Source organism: Empidonax traillii, unplaced genomic scaffold (genome assembly GCF_003031625.1).
Source record: "Empidonax traillii isolate 1590-97213 ecotype Southwest subspecies unplaced genomic scaffold, ASM303162v1 scaffold555:size490716, whole genome shotgun sequence".
In the NCBI taxonomy this organism is placed as follows: Eukaryota; Metazoa; Chordata; class Aves; order Passeriformes; family Tyrannidae; genus Empidonax; species Empidonax traillii.
Window position 1 is genome coordinate 427,849 of NW_020955748.1, and position 18,560 is coordinate 446,408.

Here is an 18,560-nt window from a genome sequence, read left to right on the forward strand (position 1 = left end):
AACTTAACCTTGAAAATCTTTTGCCTCTGCTGCAGCCATTGTCGGCAAATCTTCAATATGCATTTTTCTAGTTGTAATTCTCACTTATGTGCTTGCTTTTCTTTTTATATTGCACTTACCTGAAGAGCTCCTTTGTAAACTAGTAGATCTAACAGTCTCCAAACTGTGGGGCAGGTACTAAAAAAAGCTCTTTGTCCTGGTTATGTTCTTCTCTGTTAATTCCTGCTGTTTTGTAAAAGTCAGTCTGATGAGAAGGGATAATGACTGCTTCCCCTAAATAAGGAGTACAGAACTTCAGAGCTTTGCTGTTGCCCAGAGAAGCTGTGGCTGCCCCGTCCCTACAAGTGTCCAAGGCCAGGTTGGACAGGGCTTGGAGCAACCTGGGCTAGTGGAGGGTGTCCCTGCCCATGGGTGGGAGGAGATGAGCTTTAAGGTCCTTTCCAACCCAAAACATTCTGTGGTTCTATGGTTATTATAAGTAATGTAATTTTTTTCTCTGTTAAGTTTTTACAATCCCCTTGTGGTTCTGACACGTACTTGACAGCAGTTCAGTTGTGTGCAGCTCAGGTGATGATCCCTCCTGTTGGCCCCATGTCCAGTCAGAAGGTATTTACCATCATGTGATGCTGGCCTTCTGCTGCTTCAGCAGTAAGGAAAGTTTTGCTGCAGTAGGGGCTGTGAGTCTCTTTGTTTAACCACATCTTCAGCCAAACCTTTCATTCTGAAATGTTTTTTTCCCTTCTACCTGTGTCTTACCCCTCCTTTATATGTGTAAGCAAGGTAGTTTAGGTGAAGATGGGACTTTGTGACCCAGCTGCACTCTCACACAGCCATCCTCCTCTGGTTTTGCTCTTTAACTGAAACTCCAGCCTTCTGTCCCTCCAAATATGACTCTGGTTGCTGCCTTGTGGTGGGAGGGATGGGCAGGAGACAGCCCTGGCTCACTGGCCCTTGGCTGCTGAGGGTGAGAATCTTCTGTCTGCTCTTCCCGCCATCCCAAAGTTAAGCATTGCCCTTTACGCCATTGCCAGAAGAGAGAGAACTTGCCCTGCAGGGAGACTCAGAAAGAGTGGGAGGAGGAGAAGAAGGCTGGCTGGAATTTTCCTGAGATTTCTTGGGCTCTTCTCCTTTGGGAAGTAAATGCTCCCCATTTGAGGCCTGCTGGCTCACAGTAGCTGCTGGCACAGTGTCAGGAGCTATGGCCCATTACACTGGAGCACACGACTTCTGTTGGTTTTGCAAGCAGAGTTAAGAGCTGGTCATGCTCTGGTAGCCTTGACAATGCCCATTTGCTTTGCTGTCACTTCTTCTCACAGCATCTAGAGCTGTGAGAAGCAGAAGCAGCCAGACTTACTTGCAGACCTAGCAGATTTATCTCAGCCAAAGAATGTCTAAAACTGTGAGCTCAAATCAAAACTTCTGGCAGTCTGACTGCCATTCCTGTAGCCATGGATTTCAGTGAGCTACAGGAGCACATATTCATCAAATTGTAAGTTCCTGGAATGGGGAGTAACTGCTAGAGGGAAAAATGACTGGGTATGCCTGCATCTCTGGATGATGGAAAATAAGAGAGGAGAAGAAAGTTTACAGGAAAAAGACAGCCAAGATGTTTCTCTGGGCATTGTAGAAGATGTCTTTTATGATGGACATTTTACTTAACTCCCAAATATAAATCAAGTAGCTCCCAAAGGATGGTGGCATAAGTTGGGAGCATGTTGGAGAATCCAGCAAGCACAGGACAGTGGTAGTTTCTGTGCTGAAGTGTCCATGAGCAGAGTGGCTCATCTCAGTGTCGTTTAGCCACTGCAAAATAGAATTAAATTTCTCTTCTACACAGGGACCTTATTCTAGGATTTGAATTAAAATACTCAGTGTTTCTGTGATTCCCAGGTGGAGAATGACAGAGAAATGTTAACTTCCCTGGAGCTGACGTTGGCTCTGCGATGGATTGGTGTCCTCCTGCACCTGCTGGAGACACACACTCAGCTGAACACCGGGAGATCTCTCACTGTCAGGACAATGGGTTGCCTCCTGTAATTACAGGCTGAGAATTAGCTTCAGATGTGGAAGAGCAACAAAATGGTGAGCATTTCTGTACTGCTCCTACACTGTACAAAGATGACTCAAAAAAACCCTGAAATATGGGAGAGAAGAGCCATCCAAAAGCCTTCTCTGAAAGCCTCCGGTGTGTTGCTGCCAACTTGTAAAAGAGGAGATAAATGTTAGAGTTTCAGCATGTGATTCCAAAATACCCAAATTAGTGTTTAGTCAGAATCTAAAACTGTCTGGATTAAATATATGGCAGCTTCAGACAAAATGTTTGGTTTACTTTCCTGTGTGGAAGCCAGGAGGGTGAGCTCCCTGTCTTGATGGTCTATCTGCCTTAGGAGTTTCAAACCATTTTAAAGCACCTGATTTATGGAAGACCATGAGATAAATGTCAAGTTCCATGCATTTTCCAGTCTTTCAGCATAGGAATGACTAAGGGTTCTTTGGAAGCCTTTCAGTAACAGCTTTTGTTGATTCAACCTTGCTATGTAATGTCTTAATTATACAAAACATTTCATATCCCTGTTGCATTTTATAGGGATCATCTGCCTTTGCAGAGTGTGCAGCATCCACAGCCATGTTCCCAGGCTCAGTCTGGCACTGAGGGCACACTGGCAGAGAGGTTCCAGCAGGGCAGAGCTGCTGTGACAGTGGAGTTCATTGTATCTCCCCTTCTGGTTTTGCACTGGCTGATTAAAGCTGGTTCGGGTGTGGCCATTAGTGGCGGCAGCCTCAGTGTGTGCTGGGACACAGCTGTGCCCTAAACCTGCAGTCAGCTGGTAGATGAGGGAAGCACTTGGTCAAAACCTGCTGTCTACAAAGGTGTCTGTGACATCTCCAGTGCAGGGGACAGCAGGCCCTCTAGTGGGAGAGCTGCTGTGTGCCTGTGTGACAGGGCATGGCCGTGTCCAGAGCGCCACTGGCAACGTGGAAGTGTTGTAATGAAGCTGTTTGAAGCTGACCCAAGCCTGTACTGCAGTCAGGAAGGGGGGGTCTGTCCTGCGCTAATCTTTGTTGTGGCACTTGTGATGCTCTGACTGACACAGAACCACAGAATCACTGAGTCTGGAAAAGACCTCCAAGAAAGAGCCTACCCTGTGACCAATCCCCACCTTGTCAGCTGGACTAGAGTGCTGCATCCAGTCATTTCTTGAACACCATCCGGGGACAAGGACTCCACCACCTCCCTGGGCAGCCTGCTCCACTGCCTGACTGCCTTTTCCATGAAGAAATATTGCTCATCCAATGAAAAACAAAAATCAGAGCAGATTAACAAGCTGGTCTCAGTGACTGTGGGGTCACACAAATGCCCGTACCAGCACAAAGAAATGACTAAGAGCACCTGGCTGTGGCTGATAGGAGATCAGATCTCACTGGCCACACAGTCTCAGAACAGTGTAAACTACTTCTGGGACTGCATCCTTCTAGTATAAGTAGTGCTTAACTTCCCCAGAGAACTGAAAAGAGAGATTGCAAATTGAACAGACCTTACAATGGATATTTTTGAAGTGAGCCTTCTTTTTTCTTAAATGAGATGTGAACGTAAAGGTCCATGCCTCAGCTTAGACCTGCAGTTAGGGAAATTAATTTCCTTGGGAGCTGTCTTCAGGATCAGCCTCTTAGCTGGCCATTGACCAATTACTGCAGTAGAAGTTACTGACAATGCAAGGAAAGTTGGGCTTAAAAATGAAGACGCATCTTTGGCTTTCTTTGCTGTAGAAAACTGTTTTGCTATTGCAGGAACAAGTTGAATGTATGTGTCTCTGTTCCTAAAGAAAATGGGAGATTACCTGTTACTCAAACCTCTTTTTTTTTTTTTTTTATTTTTCCTTTTACAGAAAAATCTTTGAGTCCCTCAATGACTAAGTAAGGTATCTGTTCTCATGGTTTATCTGATTTGCTTCTCCTGGAGCCATGGATGAGTACAGCCGCTTTGTGGACTGGGACAAAATGGATGTGAGTGCCCAGAGCCAGGACACGAAAGAGCTCAGCTGCACTGAGTTCCAGGAGCTCAAGCAGCTGGCCCGGCAGGGCTACTGGGCCAAGAACCACTGTCTGAGAGCCAAAGTGTACCACAAACTCATCAGCAGCATCCCGTGCCGCACGGTGACCCCGGATGCGAACGTGTACCGGGACATCGTGGTGAAGATCGTTGGAAAGCGCAGCAGCAGCTCCCTGCCCCTGCCGGAGTTTGTGGACAACAGCCTGGTGCCCACGTACTGCCTGAACGCTGAGGGCGTGGGGGCGGTCAGGAAGATCATCCTGTGCATCGCCAACCAGTTCCCGGACATCTCGTTCTGCCCGGCGCTGCCGGCGGTGACCGCGCTGCTGCTGCACTACAGCAAGGACGAGGCCGAGTGCTTCGAGCAGGTCTGTCGCATCCTGGCCTGCAACGACCCCTCCAAGCGGCTCATCGACCAGACCTTCCTGGCCTTCGAGTCCTCCTGCATGACCTTCGGGGACCTGGTGAACAAGTACTGCCAGGCGGCCCACAAGCTGATGGTGGCCGTGTCCGAGGACGTGCTGGAGGTGTACTCGGACTGGCAGCGGTGGCTCTTCGGGGAGCTGCCCATGGCCTACGTTGCGCGGGTCTTCGACGTGTTCCTGGTGGAGGGGTACAAGGTTCTATACCGCGTCGCGCTGGCCCTTCTGAAGTTCTTTCACAAGGTCCGGGCTGGGCAGCCCATGGAGTCTGACAGCATCCAGCAGGACATCCGAGCCTTTGTGAGGGACATCGCCAAGTCGGTGTCTCCGGAGAGGCTCCTGGAAAAAGCCTTTGCCATCCGCCTTTTCTCTCGGAAGGAGATCCAGCTGCTGCAGATGGCCAACGAGAAGGCCTTGCAGCAGAAGGGCATCACGGTCAAACAGAAAAGGTAGGGGCTGCCACAGGCAGCCTGAGCCACCTCCGGAATTTCACAGTCAGGCAACCCTGAGGCACTGCTGGGGCGGCTCCACTCATGTGTGCTGGTGTCCTCTGATGCTTTCTCTTTGCAGAAAAAGCCACCAGCCCCAAAGCTAGCTTTGTAGTGAGAATTGTAACTGAGGTGTTACGACACAGGAGGAACAGAGCAGTTTCTCATAGCTTGCTCAGTGATGAATTTATACAGGTACATGTTAATTACAAGTATTGCATCTCAGAAGTGTCTTTCTTTTTTAAATTAAAAGGCATTTTAGCAAAGCTGGAAAAAGCACTCATAATTTACTTGGAAGAAACATACAAAAAAAATGTGAAAATTAATTCTGAAATATGAGATTATTTGTATAAAACGTCAAATTGATGCTGCCCAGTACTGTGAATTCAGCAGTTCCATGAGTGTAAGCAGGTGCTGTCCCAACTGGGAACATTTTGCCTAACTGGGAAGTTATTTTAACAGAGCAAGGATGAAAAAAGTCTTATTTACAGGTTACTTTTTAAATTAATTTGTCTGTAAGCCTCCTGGAATTCAAGAGTAGCAGTCACAGGTAGGAGCTGATCTATTTTGTGACAGGTTTGTGTACTATTAGAAATAATGATTTTGAAAGAAATGTGAGAGAGAAGAGTGAGTATGCAGGTCCAAAACATGATTGTGTCATCACAATTCCTTTTCAGAAATGAGGGGAGAAAAAAACAGCTGTGAAACTAGGGAATGAAATCCTGCTGCACTGTGATACTAAAAGCCACACTAATAAAAAGCCTAGCTGAAAGACCTCTCCATGGATATAGAAAAGGGAGCAATTTATTAATCTAATCAAAATTAGCATCCTGCCAAGTGCAGATGTATGTGCAGGTAAATGCTGGTGGTGCATGGTCTGTTGCTCCAGAGGCCTCTGACAGCAGCAAACTTCTCCCAGCCACTTTGGAAATCTAAGTTTGTGTTGGACAGTTGTATGAGCTGACTTCCACACTCCCTGGGTCAGTGAGGGTGTTCTCTAGAATTTGGCATTCTATAGGCACAGCCTCATTTTCTCTGAATCTTCAGAAATCCAAAGGTACCAGCCCCTGATGTAGCAGGATCTTCCAACTGTTGCTGAGTTAGTTGTCAACAGATACCATTCCATGGTATGGCAATACATACTGAGCACATTTCGGCCCATAAAACAACACAAAGCTTAGCTGAACCTCCTTCATGTGTGTAAGCACATGTGAAGTTCTCTCCAGTCTTTTCCTGTGGTTAATTTTTAGACTCAGCTTGGTTTACAATCAGCTGCTTCATTTTTCTGTCAGATTCAAATATTTCAAGGCCTTTAGCCAGTGGATTGTCACATCAGGGAGAGTTCAGACCATTGCATTTGAGACTCACAACCAGGAGTATTAACTCTCCCAAATATGTGTCTTTTCTTCCTGTTCTGAAGTTCAGGAGAGTTGTAATATCCTTTCTGAATATATTATTTAAAGGAGAATGAGAGCTTTAAATAAAATAAAATTAAAGAAAAAAAAAAAAAAGAAAATAAGGGAAAAAAAAAGAAGAAAACCCTCACACCACAAAACCCCCAGAAGCTCCTGCTGTGTTTCATGTCACCAAGAAATTCTCACTCCCAACTGTGCTACCTTCAAAGCAAAATACAGTAATACACCCAAATAAAGCCAGTAGATGCTGCTACACCAGGCAGAATTGCTACTGAAAGATGTTTATCCTCTCTTGGCTACTTTTGTAAACCCACTGAAAGGTCTCTGTCTGGGGGAGCTTGGCTCAGTTTGGGTCCCAGCGTGGGCAGGTGTGGATGCAGGAGATGGGAGCTGTTCTCCAGGGCTCCACCACAGCATGCCAGTGAGTTCCCTTCTCCAGGTCTGTTTGGCCTGTGCAAGGAGATGATGATTTATTTTCCAATCCCATAACAAAAAAGGGGGGGGAATAGAAATAGAAGTGTTTTAACCTGTCTGATTGTTTTTCTCGTGCTTGGTGACTCAAATCAAACCTTGCTTTGTTTCTCTCCAGGCTCCTTTCACTCACTTTGTCATGGATGTAGGAAGTCACTGATCTTTTCTATCTTTTTTTTTTGTCTTTCTCCTTGTACGTTCTCTTCTGTTCATTCCATCCCCACTGCACCCCTCCTGTTTGAAGCCTTGCACCTCCCAAAAGGTAGGTTAAAAAAATGTAGGTTAACCCCTTTGCACTTTGCTGTTTTCCCCTGTCTTTGGCTGGTTATCTGTTCCGAGGCTGTTGTCATTGCTGACGTGGGGGCAGGAGAAGCAGGGCAGCGACTGGAGCATCCCATTGCTGTGCCACAGCTCCTGAGCAGCTCCTGAAAAGTTAGTTCAAAGCACCTGCAAAGCTGTCAGGGAAGGGATCGTGGCCCAGGGGGTGAGCAGAGCACTTCAGACAACAACACACTTGTGTCTTGCAGAGTGAAAAGAGTAATTACATGGTGGGATCATGGTAATGGCTACAAAGGGCCATTATAATAATGATCCTTTCTACCTGAGAAGAAAAAGTGTTGTTGTTTTTTGGTTTTTTTTAAATAAATAACATGTTTTCAGAGCTGCTGGATATCGTCCCACATCCAAACCTGGTGTATGTTCTTGCATTAAATGTGAGACACACTCAACTTCTTTTCTTCTTTGCAAGCTTTCTGCAGTTATTTGGAAAGATACTGGACTAACCCCAACTTGGCACACTCCTAAAAGTGACCTGTCTCTATTAATACTGGATTATATTTATTTTTAAGTAGGCAGAGGTTTTTTAGAGGTGAGAAGACAAGACTCCTTTCCTGTGTCAAGGAGGTCAGAGTTACTCAGCCATAGAGCATTAACAGTCAGTGAAGTCATTCATCAAGTCTTGGCCTGAAAAGTAAATCTTAAAGAACAAAACCCAGTGGATTGTGATATCTGATAAGAGGAGAACTTGGAAAGGAAAAAGGCTGCCCTGTGAGTATTAAATACCACAGATATTTGGGTTTAAATTGATGCATTTGGGAATCCTCTGGCCTTGCTGCAGGTGCCCTGAGTTAACTTTAGTGAGTGATGCACACTAACATTTGTACTAATTTATAAAATCAAAGCTGGAATTCATTTCCTTGTGTTTTCATGTTTGAAAGAACATCTTAAGAGACTTAGCAAAGCATGTTTCATACCATAACTTCTGTGTTGAGGATTTTACCCTTAATGAATCAGCAGGCTGTTAATTCCAGCCAAGCAAACTTTCAGCATCTGTGTATTATTTTGCTGCAGTTAAAGTGTTCTGAAAGCAGCAGAAAGCCTTGATTTCTGCTAGGAAATAGATTGGGTTTGAGGGGCTTAGGGAGGTGCAGGGTGTCAGTTGACACTGATCTCAACACAGGATTAGGTTTCAGGTTTATGCACCACAAATTACTTATATTGCCATTTATGACTGAAAAAGAATATCTCCCTTTTCCCACACAATTATGCCCTCACTGACATTACAATGGAATTTAAAGCTAATGCAGCCCCTGTAAGATTTGACCCAAACCAGAGTAGAGCAGGAAGATGTTACTCAGTGAGTCATACCTTGGAGTGGGGTATTTGTTGTCATGGGCATATCACTGGGACCTTTTAGGTGTCTGAAGTACATTGTATTAATGATACATCTGGAAAGAACAGCATTCCCAATGAAAGCAGCAAATAAGCTGCTTTATTAAACAATTGTGCTAGGTTTCTAAATCTAATTTCCTTGATACAGTAGCAGCTGAACAAGTCTTTCCAACATCAGCAATCAACAGAAAGTTGTCATTCTCATCCCAGTAACTGAGGAAAACACTAATGCAGGGTAAAATCTTACTAAATTTGTTCAGTTATAGTGGTAGAGTATAATGCTGTCCAAATTTACTGATTTCTCAAACTGCTTGGTTTTTCACCAGATAACCCTGAAAGACCTGTGGTATGGTGAAGGCTACACTTATTTTTCCTCAATGACTATAAACCAAAACACTTGGGTTTTATTTAGTCAACTTGTATTCTGTTCATTTTCGCTCATCTACTACTTTGAAAAGCAGCTGCCAAACTGAAGGAGATGATTTTCAGTGTCATTAGATAAATACTGTCAAAAATAAGAGAACTAATACAGGTTAGATACTTGTAGCTGGTTGCAATTTTCTGGACCCTCCCTCCCCAGAAAAACCCTTGTATTTTTTCCTCAGCAGCACAGATGGTTTGATGTAGGCACAGGCTGTGTGTGGTATCAATACAGGGTCAGGTTTCAGTCTCAGGCACCTGCAGCTATGATTTGTGACTGGGAAATAGCAGGTCGTTTGATTTTACATCCTTTGGCCAAGTTATGGTCTAGGTTGAACTAGATGATGAGATTAAATATGACATGATTTGCCATGATATTCAAAGGGAAGGAACTGTATTCCTGGGATAGTTTTAAATGGCCAATATAGTGGTAAATGCTTTCGAGTAATCAGAAAGATCTGTTTGAAAAGGTGATATTCTACCTCCATGGAAGAGTTGTGGGAAGACACAGGGTTCTGAAAGGGATGTGTTCCTGGAAAACTGCTGAGCTCAGGCTTCGAGTGGGGTCTGGGGAGGAAAGTCCTTAAACCAGCAGTTCAGAGCAGCCAGAAGGAACAAAGGCAAAAGCAAAGGCACTCTGAGTGTGAGAGCCTTTTAGGAACAGGAGCTGAAATTTGGTTGACCAAACAGCTCACAGAAGTGTGAAAAATATACAGACCAGAAATACAAATAATCCTATGGCTTGCCTGAGGTGTAACTTTAAAACTTTTGATATTTGCTACTCTTAGCCTATTTATCATCGTTACTTTTCCTCCAGAAATTCACTCTAACAAACTACTTGATTGCCCTAAATACTTTTTAATTACTTAAATGTAGAAAAAATTACCTAAATTCTGCTGAACTGAAACCAAGGCTTTGTTTCTCAGCTCTGTTCCATAGTGCCACCAGTTTTAGCTGCAGACCAGACAGGATCCGGAGAATGAGACCTAAAGTAAGATTCTGGAGATGTGGGTTCAAAGCTTTGCTCATACTTTGCTTCAGTGGGTCTCTCCTGTGCCTCAGCTTGCTGTTTAAAAACACAGATCATTTCCCTAGTCAATGATACTGTAAGTTTTTAAAAGCCATTAAGAGTTGCAGGTTCCTTCAGTAGGTGCCCATAAAAGTTCCTTGATCATTAAATAACTCAGGGTAGCAATGCAGGGAGTGATTTGGTTCATTTGGTTGGAGGAAGCAGTAATTTTAGTAATTTTTTTAAAGTGACTTAAGGAGTCACTTCATCAGAAATGCTGGCACTAAGGCAGCTACAGTGAGTTTCAGAAAGCAGGTCCCAGTATCTCCAAGCAAGCACCACTCTGAAGTACAATACAAAAGCTGCTGGGTTTTTGGTCCTACAAGCATGAAAAATAACAGACAATTAGACAATTATAGTTTGTGTGTTTTAGGGAGTGAGCTAAGCTGTCCAGATCCATGCAGATGTACTAAGGGTGTCTTTATGTTCCATGAAACTGAGAGGAAAGAAATGTGTAATTATCAGAAAAAAAACCATCAGAAATAGGCAAATACTTGCACCTGAACCCTTGCATGCAGAGCAAACTGATAAAGCTTCCCTTGACTGCTGGCTGCCCAGTAACCCACTATCTTGTGTGAGCTCCTGTGTCACTGCACCATGTCCTTGGCTGTCACCTCGGCATTTGGAGTGTTTAACATGACAATAACACTTGTTTAATCCCCAGGCTCTGGGTTTGTGTGCTTGTTTAATCTGAGAAATGAAAGCTGGTTAAGATGATGATGGTTATTACACTCAAGTGTTTAAAGCCATGAATCGATCAGTGTATCAGACCCCTCTGGGGGGCGTGGGGGTTTCCTTTCCAGTGTCCATGTCCACCATTGCTTCATGTTCTCAGGCTCCATCTGTAACCTTGAGCCCAGGAACTTCTTGGGTTCTTAATGAAGTGGAGGTTATTGCTAATGACATGTTTCCAAGAGGTGGAGCTTTCAGAAAGCTTCAGACATTTTCCTTGGATTAAAACTGCCCAACCTGGTAAAACTAATTCCTCTAAGGTTTCTGAGGGCTTTAGGGATTCTCTAACACCTGATACAGGCAGGACCTGAGAGGGGGTGGGGATAATACTACCCCTTCCTTTCAGATCCTGACTGTTCTGTTCTCTGTGCTTAAATACAAGTGCAATTTGAGAGAGAGACCATCTCAAATAGCAAATACAATTTGTACTGTTTAAGGTCGTGGTCATCCTCACTGGGTCAGTGTTGTGTCCTCTGTATATAAAGGTGCAGGCAACAGCTGCCATACAGAAGAATAGCTCCAGGTATTTCAGTCAGGCCAGATCTCTGCCTCTGAGGATTATGTTAAATTGCAGTAATTTATTACCTTCACTAGGCCATGTCTTTCTAATCCCGTGAGGTGGAGCTTTGAACAACAACTTATCTGCTAGGGTCTGCTAGTGCTCAGCTGTCTTTGCATGTTACTGCCCAGTAATCCAAACCTTGTTAAATTATTGTTTCTCAGTGGTTTGTGTTGTTTTTCTCAGGCAGAATGTGCACTTGGCGGTTCACGCTGAGAACTTCAAGTCAGAAATTGTCAGTGTGAAGGAGATGCGAGACATCTGGTCGTGGATCCCCGAGCGATTTGCACTGTGCCAGCCCCTCCTGCTTTTCACCACCTTGGAACACGGCTGTAGCCTGAGCAGGTATGGACAACCTTCCAAGATGTCAGTCTTCAATCAGTTGCCAGACTGTGCTGGTGTGAGACTGGTTCATTCCTCCCTGGGTCGAGTGGTTCAACTCAATGGCAGCTCTTCGGGCTCTTTTGACAGAAAACCGTTCAGACTGATCCAAGGAATAAGGGAGATTCCTCTGCATGAATCTGATTGTCATTATTTTTTAAGTGGGACAAACTAGAAATGAGTTCTCCTTCCACTTGGTACACAAGACTTTAACCCTATAGCTCCTAAAAATGACCTTGTCATCAGCAGGTGAGGTACTGAGCTGGGGAGTGACCTGCTCTCCCAGCCCCATGTGCCTGAGGGAGAGCAAAAGCAAGCAAAGAGAATGCGTCACAATTAGTTTTTATGAAGACCCAAAGCCCTTCAAACACAGCCTTCAGCCCTCTAGGTTGTTTTAACTCAAAATGCTGTAAAATGCTGCTTGAGATGGTCGGGTCTCCAGCTGTTCTGCAGAGATACAAACAACTGCAGAGAACTGAGTAGAGAACAACTGCTTAATAATATTCATTTACACTCAGCTGTATGATTTACATGGACTGTAGAAAGCATTTGCAGAAATGTTCTCAGTCTTCAGATGTTTTTTGCTATGGCATCAGTTGGAGGAGGTGGTGTGCCTGATGTTGAGGAGGGAAGGAGCTGCAGTTGGTGGTAGCTGAGCGCTCATTTTGTGTGCTCTGCTCTTCAGGTTCTATTCCCACAGCGAGGGACACGAACCAACTCTTCTCCTCATCAAGACAACAGCAAAGGAGGTGAGTGAAGTGAAAGAGAAGTGATTAAACTGGGTTTTGGGCAGTGTGTGATTTGCGTTGCAACACAAAACTGTTTATAATAAAATGAATAAGCAGGGATTGGGTTTGGTTTTTTAACAACCCATGCTTTAAATGATTCCATTTGTTGGTTATAGGACTGTGCATTCTTGAGTAGATCTTGTAAACCAGGTCTTGATCAGCTGCTTTTTCTCCTATAACTAATGTGCAGTGAGGAACTAAAGTAACTCACTTTTGGGCAGAGTCTTTATTGCAGAATCAAAGGGACAGGGTGGAAATTGTGTTAAACTCACGATGCATAGAAGATATTTCCTTCAGGATATGAGGAGAGAAAGCAGCAGAATTTAAATTGTATGAATAATGCTACGCTACATAATGTGAAAGCAAAAGCCTTAGCATCATCTCATTCTTGACGGGGACAAAAATAAGCTAAGGAAGCTGTGAGAAGCTGAGGAGGGCACACAGGTGCCTTATCTCTGCTCTGCTGTGTGTGACAGGATCAGGCAGCATAATGTGAAAGCAGCAGCTTTAATATATAAACCAAGAATTCTTCCCCGAACCTTCTCAGGAGGGCACACTGGAGCTTCCTGTGATGGTGCTGGTTGTCTGTGCCACCGTGCATGACTGTGAAATTCCCTGTATATAACATTAAACTGCTTGCAGCCTGTGGGCTTGCATTCCTACCTGTGTCCCTGCAGGATGAATGTCCGTGAACAAGCCCATTTCTACTCTTATTTGCAGCTCTAATGTTCAGACTCTGAGTCATTTCATATTTCTGATGATTTCTAAACATCCAGGCCTGCACTGACAAGCCAGTGGCTCATGGAATACCCCTGGTGTCTAAGGGAGAAAGGGGGAAATATCTATTTGTTATTGTGCTTCTTGTCCTGGATTATGTCAAAAGTCTTTGGAAGGGATGCTGGTTTTTATAACATGGTTTACCTTTTACCTCTCAAAAAAAATATATATGTAGTCCAAAAAAAAAAAAAAAAGTAGGAGAAAAATAAGGAGGATTTTGTTTGATGATTGTAGGTTTGAGGTTTAGTGCAAAGGATTGTTCATCCTTTATTCATATGTCTGTAGTTACTTTTCAGAATGAAGAAAACTTGCCTTCTGATTTTCTGTCTCTCATATCCATCAGGCATATCACATCAAATAGACTCCTGGATTATTTAGATTTAGTTCTAAATTGAAATTTAACTCTAAATACAGATTTATCTATATAAAAAACTTGCTCTTCAGGGATCTTGTCCTAGGAGCTCTGTTTGTAATGCTGGGGGAGGCTAAACAGCAAGTGTTCTTTAGAACAATTCTATATGACCATAACTGTTTTTCCAGTTTCTGGGGAAAGGAGAGGCAGGGATGCTTTCACCCTACTCTTGGGACTTCGTTGTGTGTGCACTTGGCAGGGATGTATGTTGCCAGTAGCAAAAAATTCTCCTCCTGCAAACAAAAGGCTCCAGAAAACAGCTCAGCCTTCTGACGGTGCTTCCCTTTGTTGGAGATTAATGGAGATGTGGTTTGCTGCTAAATATCTGAGCCAGTTCAGCATTGGCCTAGCTAAGCTGGCTTTAGCCTACACTTGGAAATTTAAGAAAGCCACCAAGGCCACTGTTTATGACCAGAAAATATTCAGGCAGAGCTGCTCATTTGGGACAACACTGTTGCTTTGAATGCCAAAGGGAGGAAGTTGGAGTCAGGCTGTACAGGTTTGGAGTGATTTGTGCTTTGGTACCCGGGGTTCTCTTGGAACATTTCTCCCTTAAGGCCTCAGAGATGTGAAATAATTTATGAAACTCTTCAGATTTAAGGGAAACCACCAGTGGATTAAAGCAATTTAAATCTATCTTTAGATGTAAATACTTGTGCTGCTTTAATCCACTGGTACTGAGATTCTGAAATTCCAACTAAAACCTGTGGTTTTGGCCTCTGAAATGTCAGAATCAGTGGGTTTAACACCCTTCCTCCCTCGATGGAAGCCTGACTGTGCTGTCTGTGCCAGGTGTGTGGGGCCTACCTGTCCACGGACTGGAGCGAGCGCCGGCGAGGAGGGAACAAGCTGAGCTTCTTTGGGACTGGAGAGTGCTTTGTGTTTAGGGTGAGTACAGTTTTATTGTTCCTGCCCAGTAGCAAGACAGAACCACTGTACTTGGGTAACTCTTAACTTCCCTTCCTCTTAAGTTTCTTCCCTTGCATGGAATAGAGTCGTTGGAAAAGACCTTAAAGATCATCAATTCCAGTCATCAGTGTGGCACCAGCACCATGTTCACCACTAAGCCATGTCCTCAAGTGCCACGTCCACACAACTTTTAAATCCCTCCAGGGATGGTGACACCACCCCTTTCCTGGGCAGCCTGTGCCAGTGCCTGGCAGCCCTTTCAGTGAAGAAATTTTCACAGTATCCGTCCTAAACCTCCCCTGGCACAACTTAAAGCCATTTGCTCTTGTCTATCTTTTGTTACCTGGGAGGAGAGACCAACCCCCACCTGGCTCCACCCTCCTGTCAAGGAGTTGTAGAGGGAGGTGATGCAGAGATGAGAGATGTAATAAAGTAACTCAGAAATCGCTGCATCATTACTTCCATCACCTGAAAAGCAAAGTGCCATGATCTAGTAATAACAGTGGGGTTGGATCAAGGGTTGGACTTGATGATCTCGGAGGTCTCTTCCAACCCAGTTAATTCTATGATTCTATGATTCTATAATACAATATCTGGCCTCAATAAGGGTTGATCCAACCTTTCCCACTGCCAGTGTGGGTCTGGGATGTCCTTTGCTGAGCAGAGGTCTGTGCAGTGTGTGCATTAACTACAGCCCTGCTCTCTCTGCAGCTGCAGCCAGAAGTGGAACGCTACGAGTGGGTGATCATAAAGCACCCAGAGCTGGCCACGGCTGGCGCAGAGACAGAGAACCAGAACCACTCCTCACCAGGTGCCAGCACCCTGTGCTCCGGCAGTGGCCCCCCGGAGCCCTCGGAGCGGCTCTCGCCCTTCCTGTCAGCGCGGCACTTCAACCTGCCTTCCAAAACCGCTTCCATGTTCATGGCGGGCAGCAGTGAGTGCGTCATCGTGGGTGAGTCACTGTGAGAACCCAGGCACAGATCCCTCCCCAGCTCTTCCCTCCACCTCAGATCCGTGGCAAATACAGGTGACCTCTGTGTCTATTTCAGTAGGGTCACAGTTAGAGAGAAAACTGCCCAAAACCTGGTATTATTTCCCAGCAAAGCTTTTCTGTGGCAAAACTTGCATGCAAGTGTTTTAGAGAAGGCTCGTGGCTTTAAGCACAGCCGTTCCTTCAAACTGCCTAATTCAGGATGAGAGGTAGTTCTCAAAAAGGTTACATCAAGGCTTTTGAAACGCAGACTAAACTATAAAACATGTTAATTCTCCAGGAACTTTACTGGATCTGTGGTGCTGCTGACTTTGGCAAAAGCCTTCTTAGTAATGTTGTCACCTAAATGGGATTTACAAGGAGCGAGTATAAAACCATAGTTGTCCTTTTCCCAAAAAGCTTTACTTGACACTTGTTAGGAGAGCAACTGGCCTGTGATTTCCTCTGTAATGTCAAGTGTTGGCTGATTTCCCACCCTGCAACATGTGCTCTAATCATAGGCTTATGGAATGGTTTAGGTTGGAAAAGCCTTCTAAGATCATCAAATCCGACCATTCCCCCAGCAGTGCCAAGGCCACCACTGACCCACGTGCCACATCCACACAGCTTGTAAATCCCTCCAGGGATGGGGACTCCACCCCTGCCCTGGGCAGCTGTGCCAGGGCCTGACCACCCTTTCCATGAAGAAATTTTCCCCAATATCCAGCCTAAACCTCCCCTGGCACAGCTGGAGGCCGTTTCCTCTCATCCTGTCCCTTGTTCCCCGACCACCACCTGGCTCCCCCTCCTGTCAGGGAGCTGTAGAGTATGATGTGTCCCACCAGCTCTTCTTATCAGCCTTGGGGGAAGGGAGTCACTTATTTTTACCACATCCCCCACTGTGGGGAGGAATAAGGGAGATCCAGGCTTGGGTGGTAGATACAGACAAGTGAGTGTTGTACACAACTCCAGCTGTGGATCAGAATTCCCACCCTTTTGATTCCTCAGGTGGTTTTGGTAGCTGTTCTTTGATGGTTGCCCTATAAGCAATAGGAGATCTTCCTTTTTTTTTTCCTAACATATTTCTGTCTAACTTTATTTCACTTCTCTGCATTTTCTGACTATAAGCAACATGAACCTTGACATAGACCCACAGATAATCAAAATGCTTTGAATTCTTGCATGTTTTATAGTGATTTATAGAAGACCAGACTGTTACTTACTGATCTTGTTCTTCTCCCAACTTTGATTTTTGGCTGCTAAGAGAATTACTTGATTTCTCTTGAGGAAAAATTTGCACTTGGGAGCTTCAAGTATCCTCCAGCATTGAAAAACAAATCTTAAGTACAGGTATTTGAGTCAGGCTTCTTGTTCTTACTGAGCTACATTACTCTACTTTATTATTATTAAAAGAAATTAGCCGGTTCTGATATTATCATTTAAAACCTTTACATTTGGTCATACTTTGTTACAGCTCTCAGACATCACTGAGAGCTTCCAGTTACTCACATGAGAAAAGCACTGAAATCTGTCCTTTATTTTGGATTTGTATAGCTGTTTCCCATGCTAAGAAATGCAGAGACCCCCCTGACCCTCTCTTTGTCTCTTCCCAGGAGGAGGTGATGGGCAGGCTCTGTACCTGGATGCAGATCTGAACCACGGGAGAACCAGCCACTGCAACACTTTCAATAACCAGCCACTGTGCTCTGAAAACTTCCAGATCTCAGTGCTGGAGGTGTGGGGCTTCAGGGACACCATGAATGGTTGACATGACTGTCATTAATCAACTAGTTTTTCAGTTGTCCTAGGATTCCCACGGAAATCCCGAGGCAGGAGCCACGTTAGAACATCCTGTGTGCTGGGCTCAGTGCTGTCAGTCATTCCTAAGTGGTGCACTTGGATACAGGGCCTAGTTGTTTACTCTTATTTTAGACAGGTCAAGGTGAAGTAACGAATCTGGTCAACTCCTTGTCTCTTTACCTCTAGAGCTCTGTATTCAGGCCCTGTTATTAGGTAGAAGTGAAAATGTGATGATTTCAGACCCATCTAGGTGGCTACAGGTCCGTATCACAGAATAGGTTTGGAGTTTGCAGCTCCCTGGAGGCACAGCACTGGCTGAGCTGCAGAGTCTGAGCCACTGGCACCACTACCTGGCCTCAGCCAGGGATATCAAATGTCTTCTCACAGGGAAACCTGCTCACCTCAGATTTGATGTAGAACAGTAGTTCATAAAACCATTGCCCTACTCTGAGCAGACTTTGTGCAGACAAATCAGTACCATGAAAATTAAGCTCTTAATTCACACCAGCACCTTGATTGCTAATCCTCTCCTTGTACCAGAACCCTTGACATGCCCCAGTTGCATCTGTTTGAGGACTCTGCCTCTGGAGAGGCATCCAGGCAGGACAGGGATATCTCCAAGACTTGGTTTTGTTTACATCCCTACTCCATATCAGTGTGATGACTTCAGACTGACTTGTGTGTCAGGCAACTGAAAGCCAGAGCATATCTGCAGGGCTTAGAAACAGCCCTTCCCTCATCCTTTCTGGGAGCTGAAGTGGAGCTTTAAATCTGAGAGTCACTGTGCTGGTGTCCCTGTGTGTTTGGGCAGTTAGACATGGTGACAGGAGCTTTGTGCTCTCCCCACAGGTGAAGGAGGGAAGGTGGGAGGGAGATCCCGCAAAAAGTAGCACTTTTCTGCTAGCAGATTCTGGTAGGTTTTGGTTGATGCAAAGAGGCTTTTGCTCATTCCTGAGCATTCCTACAGTCCTCTTTAGGCATGGCAGGTGGCATGTAATGTCTGGAGGCAATTTTCCAGTGTCTTTACCCAAAACTTGCACTATCAACTGTGGAGCTTCTCCCACATGAAGCACAAATACATAAACATCAATGAGTAATCCAGAACACACAACAGGATGCTCAAAGCTTCAGTGAGTAACTCTCCAGGAAGATTTATCCCAACAGGTAAAATGAAGGGAAAGAGAAATTGCTGATTTTTTTTCAACAGTTCGGTCTAAAAAATTGC

The 18,560-nt window shown here is 44.8% G+C and overlaps 1 protein-coding gene across 3 annotated transcripts; it reads left to right on the forward strand.

Annotated features, from left to right (window-relative positions):
• Positions 1-610: 610 nt before the first annotated feature.
• TBC1D24 (TBC1 domain family member 24) lies at positions 611-18,554 on the forward strand. Of its 3 annotated transcripts, none has more exons than XM_027897703.1 (9): positions 611-964; positions 1,891-2,082; positions 3,888-4,922; positions 7,092-7,109; positions 11,485-11,643; positions 12,365-12,428; positions 14,449-14,544; positions 15,277-15,517; positions 17,149-18,554. In XM_027897703.1, exons 3-9 carry the CDS (start codon positions 3,964-3,966, stop codon positions 17,301-17,303), a joined length of 1,692 nt encoding a protein of 563 aa, XP_027753504.1. In that variant the 5' UTR covers positions 611-964; positions 1,891-2,082; positions 3,888-3,963; the 3' UTR covers positions 17,304-18,554. The 3 variants fall into 3 exon arrangements, with proteins under 3 accessions (XP_027753504.1, XP_027753506.1, XP_027753505.1); XM_027897704.1 differs by lacking the exon at positions 611-964 and adding an exon at positions 1,073-1,136 and having other exon boundaries at positions 1,897-2,082; XM_027897705.1 differs by lacking the exon at positions 7,092-7,109.
• The last annotated feature ends 6 nt before the right edge of the window (positions 18,555-18,560 follow it).

Excerpts from the sequence above, each read along its gene's own strand:
- TBC1D24 (XM_027897703.1), top strand. The coding sequence starts at position 3,964 with ATGGATGAGTACAGCCGCTTTGTGGACTGGGACAAAATGGATGTGAGT. Across the intron at positions 12,429-14,448 it reads TCAAGACAACAGCAAAGGAG|GTGTGTGGGGCCTACCTGTC; the intron begins GTGAGTGAAGTG and ends TGTCTGTGCCAG. Across the intron at positions 15,518-17,148 it reads CAGTGAGTGCGTCATCGTGG|GAGGAGGTGATGGGCAGGCT; the intron begins GTGAGTCACTGT and ends GTCTCTTCCCAG.